At 40.7% G+C, this 13,164-nt stretch overlaps 1 protein-coding gene across 1 annotated transcript; it reads left to right on the plus strand.

Annotated features, from left to right (window-relative positions):
* Window positions 1–12,309: 12,309 nt before the first annotated feature.
* LOC123621269 (deoxyuridine 5'-triphosphate nucleotidohydrolase, mitochondrial-like) lies at window positions 12,310–12,871 on the plus strand. The gene is given in 2 exon segments (XM_045527166.1): window positions 12,310–12,358; window positions 12,361–12,871. Coding segments are annotated over 2 exon segments (492 nt in total). The 5' UTR covers window positions 12,310–12,312; the 3' UTR covers window positions 12,807–12,871.
* Window positions 12,872–13,164: the final 293 nt, after the last annotated feature.

Here is a 13,164-nt window from a genome sequence, read left to right on the forward strand (position 1 = left end):
GCACACTTAATCAATCCTGCATTGTGATCCTTTGTTTGTGTGTCTGTAACCCCCACTAACATGAGCTCCTCCTAGGCAGGGACCACATACCCAGCAACATTCACTTTTGTTTCCTCTGAATTTAGCACAGTGTCAGGGCTTGTTGGTGTCAATAAGTGTTTGCTGAAATGCACTGAGCTGAAAAATAAATTCTTCCCTTGAGGGAGACAAAGGTAAACAAATAACTATTAGGCAATGTCAATAACAAGGAATTAGTAGAATAAACTCTGGTGTTACCATGGCATACAGTAAGATCAGCCTGGTAAAACAAATGAAGTTGATGAAAATATGTTTGTGATGCATATTTTCTGGTTTAATTTTTTTAGCAGGAAGTACTGTAACCAGGTCCATAAGCAAGAAAACATTTTGTGTAGTTTTTTTTTCGTAGTCCTCTTATGTTTCAAGTTCCCAGCCCAGTAAGATTTGCTGACCAGAACTTTGTAACTTTGCATAGATTCATTCCCTTTTGAGTTTCTTTCCCAGAAATGGTGGAGCCTCCTTGCAGCCACGAGCCAACTACAAAGTCTTACACCACCTGTTTGTCCGGAGAAGACAAGGTAAGCAACACCCCACCACAGATCATGCCCAAGGACCCACTGAGCAACTTACTCCCTGCATCCTGCCTGCACACAAGGCTGAAAGAATGACCAACGTTAACCCCTAACTCATTATACCAGTAAAATCCCACCCTGGGAGGGACTTATCCACCATTTTTTGATCATGGGATGTGTGTACTAGCATGACTTCTTACTGCACTTGCATGCCCTGCACTCCACCAAAATATGTAATGATGCTCACTCCCCTCATGCATTATTCATTTCACCTCCAGAAAACACCCTGACCCTGTAGGTCAGGGAAGCAGTCCATACCACCCACCTTCCAGTTAACACATCTCCTGCAATAAATCCTTTCTTCCTTGACAATCCTCGTTGTCTCAGTAATTGGCTTTCTCTGCAGCGAGCAACAGTGAACCCCCCTTGTGGGTTCATTAGATTCAAAATTCCGAAGGTACAAAGTGGTATTCACTAGTTTCTTCCACCTATTGGCCCCAAGATACCAGGTTCCTCCACCGCCAACAATCACTGTTACCACTTTCTTCTGTGCATATTGCCAAGCAAATACATGCCTATCCTTTTTGTCCTTTTCCTAAACATCGTAGCATACCTTACACTCACACGGTGTTCTGCACCTTGCTTCTTCCATAGTGCAACATAAATCAGGAGATTATTCCACATCAGTATATAAAGAGCTTCCTTATTCTTTGTTAACGATACTGTTGTTTTGCTGTAGCATAGGATAGTCTCTGAGTCTCTTATAAGCAGACACTTAGGTTATTAGCCATCTTTTGTAACTGTGAAAGAATGGCTAAAAGAAATAACCTTGGTGTATACATCATTTTTCATATGTAAGTATATCCATAGAACAAAATCCTACAGATGGAACTACTGGGCCAAAACCACGTAATTTTGGCAGAAATTGCTAAATTGCTCTCCATAGAAAGTTGTACCAGTTTACACTCCACCAGTGGACTATATATGAAAATTCTTGTTCTTCCTCACTCTTGCCAATGGTGCGTTATTAACTATGTTTACCTTAGCCAATCTGATAGGTAACAAAAAATACCCTAGTTTTAATTTTAATTTGCATTTCTCTTATTATACGTAAATTTGAGCATCTTTTCATGTTGTAGGAGCAATTTGTGTTTCTTTTTCTGTGAACTGTTCCATTTTTCTATTGGGTTTTGGTCTTTTTCTTATTGATTTGTAGGAACTATTTATGTATTAGGAAAATGAGCCCTTTTTTTTAGCTCTATCACTAATAACAGGGGCCCAATAGCCCAGCTTTTGGTCTATAATATTATTCTCAACTAAAAGCAACCTGGACTCGTAGAGGGTAGCTGATTCCATGTTTAGGGGCAGGTGAAACACTCGACAAGCCCAGAACATACTGTTGTTGCTAAAAAGTAAGGGTGCTCTCAAGAAAGCAGTACTGAAAGGGCAAAATGTCTAATTAGAGGAACTCCCACTGGCTATGTTGTGACATTTAAAATAGCAAAATGAAATCATAAATAGGATTGATTGAAATAGGTAAAGGTGTCAGTTAGAAGGCTTTCTGTTGCAAGTAACCAAAAAATCAATTCAAAATGGCTCAAACAATAAGGAAAAATTATTATCTCAGAAAATAACCAGCCCATGGAGTAGATTGGCCCTAGGGTTGTTTAGGTCAGTGGCTCAACAACATCATTAAGGAACTAAGGAGGTTTTTTGGTGGGGGAGGGGTATCGGTGGGGTTTTTTCCCCATCTTTCCACTTCGCTGTCTTTCATGATTTGGTTCTTCAATGTGTTTCCCCCTTAGCTACTTCCACGATGGTAGCAAAATGGCTGCTACTGCTCCAGCCATCCCATGCAGATATGACAACTTCCAGTGGGAAAAGAAGGGCCATTTCTTTCTGTGCCTCCCCTTTTAAGAGCAGGGAAAGCTTTCCCAGAAACCATCCAGCAGCTTCTCCTTATCTCTTTCTGGCCAAAACTGAGTGCCAACTCAGAAACTTTTAAGGACACAAGACAAATAGAATCACTATGATTATCTTAGCCTAGTCACAATTTAGCCCTGAGTTATACGAGCAAGGATGAACACCAAAACATATTTTGGGCCCCACCAATAAGCAACAAGGATGAAATAATGGATTGGGAGGTAGGCACCCAAGAGTGTCTGCTATTAATACAATTAGTTTGGGAAAGGCCCGAATTCACAATAATATTCAAAAGAGAAAAGTTACTGTAAACTGTTACACAAAGGCATTAGAATACAAAAAAGAGTGAATATATTAGGACTTTGATGTTTTTATAGATTTTCATAAGAAAAGGAATGTTACTACATATGAGTATGTTTGTTTCTTCTAAGTATACATCTGTTTAAAATGATTATTGCCATTGGCAAATAGAAAAAGATAAAAACAAGGAACTGTGTGAGAGCCAAATAGTCCTAGCAAAAATATTAACTGTTCCAAGAATGGGAAGGACCAATCAGTACATGTGGTTACACATGATAACCAGGTAGAAGGGAGGTCCAAACATCTAGCCAGCACAGGTGCTTATACTCCGTGACCAAGGAGAAAGGGGATCAGTCCTTAGATGCTGAATTAGCCAAATGTCCTAACGAGGAGTACCATGTGGAAACACAATCCTTCTCTCGAGGACATGAATCATCAGATGCTCCCTTAATCTTCAGAAGACACTGACAATGCATGCTTATGTTTTTAATAATACTAACAAAGTAAGTCAATATCTCATGACAGCAGAATAAAGAATTGCATAACTCTGGCCGAGTGAAAATGAAGGAGTACGTCATTTCATGGGAAAATGGTTGCAGAAACGAAAAGCTTGTGTCAAAAAGCTCAATATGTCTTTCTTTCTTTCTTTCTTTCTTTCTTTCTTTCTTTCTTCTTTCTTTCTTTCTTTCTTTCTTTCTTTCTTTCTTTCTTTCTTTCTTTCTTTCTTTCCTTTCTTTCTTTCTTTCTTTCTTTCTTTCTTTCTTTCTTTCTTTATTTATTTATTTATTTATTTATTTAGAGACAGAGTCTCACTCTGTTGCCCGGGCTAGAATGAGTGCCGTGGCATCATCCTAGCTCACAGCAACCTCAAACTCCTGGACTCAAGCAATCCTCCTGCCTCAGCCTCCCGAGTAGCTGGGACTACAGGCATGTGCCACCATGCCCGGCTAATTTTTTCTATATATTTTTAGCTGTCCATATAATTTCTTTCTATTTTTAGTAGAGATGGGGTCTCGCTCTTGCTCAGGATGGTCTTGAACTCCTGAGCTCAAACAATCCGCCCACGTCGGCCTCCCAGAGTGCTAGGATTACAGGCGTGAGCCACTGCGCCCGGCCTCAATATGTCTTTTAATGACACATTACACATTAAAAGACATATTGAGGTAGCAGGAGAAGTTTTACTGAGAAAGATAGCTCCTTGGGAGGAACAACAAGCTTCAGAGTTCCAACCATGAATCCATCTGCTGAAGAAGCCTGATTCTACAGCTGTGGTGGATCTGAGGATTGAGGATATTAAACAATATTCTTTCAGGGGCAGGAAGGGGTCTGACAAGATTTTAGTGACATAAGAAAACATCAGAAGAAATATTTTAGTAATCTCAAGAAAGTGTCTTATTCCTCGGGAGAAACAAAAGCAACTAAAAACCAATGAAGTAATAAGTTAAATCCGTAGTGTTGGTGTGTTAAAATAGATTTAAGGATAATTATAGTAAGTCTTGTAATCATTGTATTTGTTTTTATTTTGTGTACTGTTTAAAATGTAAATGATTCTAAAGAATCATCATATTAAATTTGTAATTGCAGTTTAAACTGATGGAGCAAATTTAATGAAGCTTGCAATCTATGTTTTGTTTGTTTGTTTGTTTTTTGAGACAGAGTCTCACTCTCTTGCCTGGGCTAGAGTGCCATGGCGTCAACCTAGCTCACAGCAACCTCAAACTCTTGGGCTCAAGCAATCCTCCTGCCTCAGCCTCCCAGGTAGCTGGGACTACAAGCATGCACTACCATGCCTGGCTAATTTTTTCTATTTTTAGTTGTTTGGCTAATTTCTTTCTATTTTTAGTAGAGACAGGGTCTTGCTTTTGCTCAGGCTGGTCTCGAACTCCTGAGCTCAAGCAATCTGCCCACCTCAGCCTCCCAGAGTGCTAGGATTACAGGCGTGAGCCACTGCACCCGGCCGCAATCTATGTTTACATATTAATGAAAACATGTTTCAAAGCTCTGTTTATAGATACACATTTCGTAAATTGATCATTGACTAAAATAGGAGTATTTGTGCGGTGTTCTCTCCATGGACAAAAATATCATTAAACAAAAACTTTATCAACAATGAGTGGGCCGGGTGTGGTGGCTCACGCCTGTAATCCTAGCTCTCTGGGAGGCCAAGGCGGGAGAATCGCTTGAGGTCAGGAGTTTGAGACCAGCCTGAGCAAGAGCGAGACCCCATCTCTACTAAAAATAGAAAGAAATGATTTGGACAGCTAAAAAATCTATATAGAAAACATTAGCCAGGCATGGTGGCGCATACCTGTAGTCCCAGCTACTCGGGAGGCTGAGGCAGGAGGATTGCTTGAGCCCAGGAGTCTGAGGTTGCTGTGAGCTAGGCTAAAGCCACGGCACTCTAGCCAGGGCAACAGAGTGAGACTCTGTCTCAAAAAAAAAAAAAACAATGAGCATAAACTCCTTCAACAAAAAGCATACCTGAAAGAGGGTACACCAAAGTATTAGTAATGATTATCTCTAGAAAGTGAGGAGATGGTAGGGAAGTGACTTTCTTTTTTTGTATACTTTGGAATTTTTAAAAAGTTTTAAAGAAGCCTATGCTATTATTGTAATCTCAAAAATTTAATCTTGAATAAAATACAAGGCTATCAATGCTATTATAAAAGCATTAACCATAATCAAGTGCAGTTGTTATGTGGGAACCCCCAAAACTCACATTCAAGTTTTCTTTTATAAATGAAATTCAGAAGAATCAAAATGTAGTGGATAAAATTCATCATCTATAGAAATGGCACATAAGTGTTGATCAGTTAATACCAATTTGATGGTGAGTACATGTGGTGCTTGTTTTTCCATCCTCGTCGTCATACTTCACTTAGTAACCTAAACATTTGTACCCCCATAATATGCTGAAATAAAAAAATTAAAATTAAAAATAATAAAAAATATATAGAAATGGCACAAACTCAATAATTTTCTTACAGATTAAAAGCGTATTGGACATAAAGCAGGCAGAAAAAGAACATACAAATAAATAAATAGTGTGACTGAAGAGCTAGGAAGACATCCAAAAGTCATTCATAGTAACTTGTAAGTAGGACTCAGTGAGGTGAGATTATGATGCAGTTGTGACTTTGAGAGGTAAAACTCAGGCTATTTCCTCCCTTATTGAATGGGAATATCTATAGTGGTTATCCTATGCCTGTTCCTCCACTGTATGCTGGAGATGGGGGTGCAGATGACTTTATCTTTAGTTTACAGGGCTTTAGAAGGAAAGGAACTGTACTCGAGAAGGTATACTTAAGTAAATACACTTGAGAAATCTCATCCCTACTTAGAGCTGATTTAAATGATGAAATCCTGGACTTTGAGCTGATCTAATCTAATAATGGGATTAGATTTTGGGGTGCCTTAAAAGGGGGTGAGTGTATTTTGCATGGGGGAGGAACACGAATTGCTGGCGGTCCGAGGGCACACTGGTGGTAGCCAGTCTTTAAAATGTCCCCCAGTGATTCCAACAAGCACACTTTTGCATAGCCTCTGAATTGGTCTGCATAACCAATACAACATGAGGTATTGTGATAGTGTGTGACTTCCAAAGCTAGGTCCCAAAAGACACTGGAGTTCTGCCTCCCCCACCCCACTCGCTCACTCTCCCTGTCTCTTGGACTACTTTCTCTGGGAGAAATCAGCTGCCATTTCATGAGGTCACTCAAGAAACTCTATGGAGAGGTCCACATGGCAAAGAACTGAGTCCTCCTGCCACAAGCTGGTGAGAAACAGGCCTCCAGCCAACGGCCATGAGAGTGAACCATCTTGGAAGCAGACCTTCCAGCCTCAGTCAAGCCTTCAGATGACTGCAGCCCCAGCCAACATCTTGGCTGAAACCTCTTACGAGACCTGAACTAGAACCAACTTACAAAACGGTGTAAGATAACAAATGTATGTTGTTTTAAGCCACTGAATTTTGAGGTAATAGTAATGCAGCAATACATAACTAATATGGTCTGCATACTTATTTTCTGAATCCTCAAGCTCACAAGCTTATGTAAAGCCAAAAAATATTCATGATGAACTGACCACTTACAAAACTAGCCCTCATTCAGATATTGCTCCTTTATTAATACCAGCTACCAACCTTGCCCATCTAACTGGCTGCAGAGTGAAACTTTACATCTTGAAAAAGATAGAAGACTTCACAAAGTTATGGAAGCACTGTTAAAGAACTGATCAATCAGTAAAGCAACTGACAAATAATGTCGATGTTAAAAGAAGGGTCACCATTTGAGGTAATTCAGATGGGCTGACCAGGTTTCAGGGTAGAGACAGTCAATAGCTGACATATTGGCTTAGACAACCAGCAAAGCTTTTCTATGCAGGTGATGTCCACTGGTCACTCCTGTGTGCCCTCCTCTGTCCCCATGTGGCTCCTGGGCACTGACAACAGATGGTGTTTTTTTTTTTTTTTTTCTTTTTTTTGAGACAGAGTCTCACTTTGTTGCCCAGGCTAGAGTGAGTGCCGTGGCGTCAGCCTAGCTCACAGCAACCTCACACTCCTGGGCTTAAGCGATCCTACTGCCTCAGCCTCCCGAGTAGCTGGGACTACAGGCATGCGCCACCATGCCCGGCTAATTTTTTTTTTTTTGCTATATATATTTTTAGTTGGCCAGATAATTTCTTTCTATTTTTAGTAGAGACGGGGTCTCACTCAGGGTGGTCTCGAACTCCTGACCTTGAGCGATCCACCCGCCTCGGCCTCCCAGAGTGCTAGGATTACAGGCGTGAGCCACCGCGCCCGGCCCAGATGGTGTTTTTGAATTGGGTGCAAAAAGGACCCTGGAAGCTGATCCTCTCTCCGACTTCTAATGTTTGGGCTTCTGAAACTTAAAAGTCCAAAAGTGAGGTTCAAGTTTAGAAGGCCCAGCTGAAATCATGGAAGTACCAGGAGCATTAAAACACATATGTTAATATTATACTTTACTAGTATTATTTTTGTCAAAGTGGAGTCCAGACATGTCATTTAATGGATTAGAAGTATTGTTCCTAACAGGCATAGATGAAAGACAGTAGGATAGGGGAGGGCAAAGACATTGCTGAATGCTCTGTATTGCATAATGTGGTTCCTCCAGTAAACCTCTGAAACTTCCACAGAAGTTATGAAATGCTTGATGTGATGTGATTTTTGAGTGAAGTAGCTGAATTTTGCATCTAAGTTTACACAAGGGTCATGTGAAGACATTATGTTGAGATCTGGGATCGGAAACAAGAGATATACTAAGGCCATCAGCCTGAAGCCTTCCACAGAAATGGAGGTGAACTCTTCAGATTTCTCCAGGCCATGGAAATTTAGGGGTGGGTAAGGAAATGTCCCCTAGAATGCCAGGGACAGGGATGTCCCTCATTGACCATTACGCTACATTTTGAGGTCCATCCAGGAGAGTTTGAAATAAGGAAGTGTAGCCAGCTACATGTTGATCCTAAGCCAGGAGAGTACTCCCCCCCACTACTGCCAAATCTTGGATAATTGATGCCAGGATATTGATGCGAATGCTACACAAGCCTCTATGGTCCTAGGAAATCCACTTCAAAGACAAAGAGAAGTTGTGTAACTACATTTAAATCAGTCCGATAGCCTTCAAAGAATGAATGAATGCACAATCTCAAATTAAATGTTTTAACATCCAATAAGCAATAAATCAAGTATGTGTTATTTGTGAACTCAATAGAGCCACTGAGCCTAAGAAATTCCCTGGTGAAATAACTGGTGGCAGAAGACCTCAATATCTTGTGTTTACCAGCCTCTATAGATATCCCATTTCTTAAAAGAGTGGAATCTTGCAGGAAGCATATATGATACACTTGAAATTGATCAGCTTCCACTCTGTTCCTTCTGCTGACAGAGGATTTGCTGGAGGCTGATTCAGATGCACGAGGCAAGCATTGGAACCTCTGGTTAAGGTCACCTGCTACCAGAAACTAGAGATGTTCTCAGGGGTACAGAACTGGGACTGAACCAAGAGGATTCAGGATTGTGGTCAGAGCATGACACTGAAATGTAGACTTGAAGAAAAGAACCAAAAGATTAGCGGAATTTTTACAGGGATTAGTGTCAGAAATTATGTGACCTCCAAGCTGTCAATGCCTCCAACTCTGCAATTACCCAACAATCCTCAGGAGGGTATTTGATGATGACTCTGGGATTTGGACATCAGATTTCTGATAACCATACTCCCACAGGCAGGAGAAAAGACCACTCTACCCATGTGGATTAAGGCTGGAGGAGCCTAAGATGAACAAAGCCACAAGATGCTATGGAATGCAGTTTGGAAAACCAGGGTCAGCTAGAGTAAAATGGGGATTTATAGAGGTGCTTAACTAGGAAAAACTCAGACTTTAAAATAACCTGAAGGGCCTCCTGAATTCACAGAAGAGAGGAGGAGGACATCTGCTACCTTAGAAAATATAACAAAACAGCAGGGTTGGTCCTGGAGGAACTATTTCAGATTTCTGAGCTGAAGTTCACACGGGTCTAGCTTATATTTACATACTAAAGCTATTGTCTAAGTTTCTTAAGAACAACTTTATCTAATCAGGTATTGTAATTTAAGGATGCTTCTTTACCACAAATTAACCAACATTTGGGGTGGACAATGCCTTTTTCCATAGTAGTGAACACATCCTGTATTTCAAACTGTGAACTAATGACAAAAAAAGACATTAAGAACCATTAACTGAAGTGATTTCTTCCACAGGTGGATTTCGTTGACATGTGAGTCATACAAACCTGAGGTCGGAAATTTGATCTAGCTTCTTTCTAACAAAAGCAGAGGGCAAATTCTCAACAATCAAGATCTCAGGGAGCCCACGGTGGCTCACGCCTGTAATTCTAACACTCTGGGAGGCCGAGGCAGGAGGATTGCTTAAGCCCAGGAGTTTGAGGTTGCAGTGAACTATGATCATGCCATTGCACTCTACCTGAGGTGACAGAGCAAAACCCTGTCACCAAAAAAAAAAAAGTCCCAGGAGTGGAGATGAGTGTGTCTCCTACTTCTGGTTCCTAAGAACAAGCTGATTGGAGGCTGTTGGATGGAGAAGCTACAGGCAGACTAACTAGAAGCAGGGCAGCCTATCACCCTATATGATTGGTTAGGGGTGCATGTTTGGCTTTCTCTGGTTTTTTCTATGTGGAAGCGGGGACAAAAATTAAGAAATCTTGCAGTTATTGACTAAGTCCTGACAGTTTGGGGACAATTGCTACAGAGAATGTTGTTTGGTTTCCCGGACTAGTTGCTGCAGAAATGTGGTTTGACCTCCCCTGGCTGGTTGCTGCAGAGATTGTAAGGCAGAGGTCTGTTTTTACATATGATTCTGGCCATTGTCCTTTTGTATATTCAGCCTCCCACTAGTGACGTATGAGAGTTCCAGCTGATCTGCATCCTGGGTATTGTTAGTTTACAGAAGAGAGGAGTAGTTAGTGATTGGAGAGGGGTTAGCCATTCTAGTAGGTGTCTAGTGGTATGCCATTGTGGTTTTAATTTACATTTTGCTAATAATTAGTTATACTGAGCATCTTTTCATGTGCTTATTTGACATTTGTATGTCTATCTTGGTGAAGTATTTACTCAAATTTGCCCATTTTTTATTGAGTTGTTTGTTTTCTCATTGAGTTTTAAGAGTTATGTGTTTTAGATATAAGTCCTACGTAAGATATGTGATTTGAGGATATTTTCCCCCCAGAACCAAGATCTCAGAGAGTGAAGATGTCTTTTCATCTCTTTGCAGTGACTTTAGCAGAAATTTTTAATTATGATGAAGCACAAGTCATCAATTTCTTTCTTTTATAAATTGTATTTTCCCTGTGCCCAACAAAAGATCATATTCTCTTCAATGTTTTCTTCTAGAAGTCTTATTAGTTCACATTTTATATTTAGGTCTGTGATCGATCCTGAGTTGAATTTTGTATAAGGTGTATGGATCAAGTTCATTGTTTTGCATATGGATATTCATATGCAAATGATGCTTCAGCACCATTTCTTGAAAAGACTATCTTTCCTCCATTGAATTGTTTGGCATCTTTGCCAAAAATCTATTGACCATATTTGTGTCTATTTAGACTATTTTGTTCCATGGTCTATGTGTTTATCATTCCACCAGTACCACACTGACTTGATTACTGTAACTTTGTAAGTCTTGAAATCAGGTAGTAATGAGACAGTATAGGGATAGGACTTGGGTCTCACTTCTGACCAAGGGTAGCAACATGGGGCAGCATGTCCCAGCCTAATTAACTGTAGAAAGAGAAAAAAGAAATTGACTGCCTAGTCTCTAGGAATTCAGCCCATACCCATATAAGGAGGGGGCCAAATTCTCTGTCTCTTGAGTAATGTCTTCCAGGACCCTGAAGAAAGATGCTGACACCAGCTGGTAAGGAACCAGACCTAGCGGGATCTAACTGCCTCAAGCCAGAAAAGACCCCCAAACTGAACTTACCCAGACTTTTCCCTCATTATAATCTCATTTTAATGCTAAACATCTGCCCAGGAGTGAAGATTTAACATGCTAATTATACACGTGAGGCATAGAGAAGCATGACCTCCAAGTGTGCAGCCACCAACAGAACCCTGATTCTACTTGTGATGACTTCAAAACTGACACCTACCTCCCTCTTTACAACCCCATAAAAGTTCCCCAGCCCTTTGTTTGGTGAGCCAGTCTGATTGTCCCCTTAACCAGCACTGTCTTCCTTTTTGTTCTAACAAAAAGTCCCAGTAAAAGCCTTGCCTATATAGATCTTTCTGGTCTCACCTCAATTTCTATTGACTTGGGGACCAAGACCCCAAAGTCCCATATCAATATGACTCTTGAAACTTAGTTTTTCATTTCCAAAATTGCTTTAGATATTCTATTTCCTTAGCCTTTTGCTATAAATTTTGCAGTTTATTGATATTGACAAAACTTCCTTTTTTTTAGTTGGAATTACATTGAATCTACACATACTTTGAGGAGAATTGACATTTAACGATACTGTCTTCCAATCCATACACAAGGTATATCTCTCCATTTATTTAGTTCGTTTTGATTTCCTTCATTAGAAGTATTTTATAGTTTCCAGCACACAGATCATGTACATATTTTGTTACATGTTACTCCACTGTCTTCTGGCTTCTTAATGAGAAATCCACTGTCATTCAAATGGTTGTTCTACATGTGTCATTTTGCTCTTCTACGTGTAATATTGATAGAGAAATAGAAAATTCCACTAGACAAAACCCCTCCCCATAAGCAATCCCTTATATAACCTCAAAACAGCTGCCGCTCTTGCTTCTGTAAACCGCTTGCAGCAACTTCTACTATAAGATAAAACAGAAAAGCCACAACTATGGGCCCGTCCAGGAGTAGGGAGGAGCTGGCGGGAAATTCAGATCTTGGCGTGTTCCCTGCCTCAGGGTTCATCCTGGGCTCTCTCCTCTTTTCCATTCACTCTCCTCTCTCTGCCATGCCCTGCTCTGAAGAGACCGCTGCTGTTTCCCCCAGCAAGCGGGCCAGCCCGCGGAGGAGGGCAACATGCAGCTCCGCTTTGCCCAGCTTTCAGAGCACGCCACGGCCCCCACCCGGGGGTCCGCACGGGCTGCGGGCTACGACCTATACAGTGCCTATGATTACACAATACCACCTGTGGAGAAAGCTGTTGTGAAGACAGACATTCAGATAACTCTTCCTTCTGGGTGTTATGGAAGAGTAGCTCCACGTTCTGGCTTGGCTGCAAAACATTTTATAGATGTAGGAGCTGGTGTCATAGATGAAGATTATAGAGGAAATGTTGGTGTCGTACTGTTTAATTTTGGCAAAGAAAAGTTTGAAGTCAAAAAAGGTGATCGGATTGCGCAGCTCATTTGTGAATGGATTTTTCATCCCGAAATAGAAGAAGTTCAAGTTTTGGATGACACTGAAAGGGGTTCAGGAGGTTTTGGTTCCACTGGAAAGAATTAAAATTTATGCTGAGAATAGAAAATGAGAAACTGTACTTTTTCCTTAAAATTAAAGAGTTTTTGCTTAAAAAAAAAAAAAGATAAAACAGAAAGAAATTCTATAGCAACTGTACTAGGAACTAAAGTTGCTCAAGACCCTGCCCCCGCTAAAGATAACCACATTGTAACTTTGCCCCACTCTCTTCCTAAACAAAATATATAAAAGACTACCCTCTTTGTTCGGGGCTCAGAATTTTGTGGCCAGTCCCCTCTGAGCCTGCCAGTGTAATAAAACCTGATTCTCTCCACCTTCTTCGCGCCACTTGGTTTGTTCTCGGTCAGTTCTGCTCTAACAATGTGGCTACTTTAAAGAGGGGTTG

This window comes from Lemur catta, chromosome 15, assembly GCF_020740605.2.
Source record: "Lemur catta isolate mLemCat1 chromosome 15, mLemCat1.pri, whole genome shotgun sequence".
NCBI lineage: Eukaryota > Metazoa > Chordata > Mammalia > Primates > Lemuridae > Lemur > Lemur catta.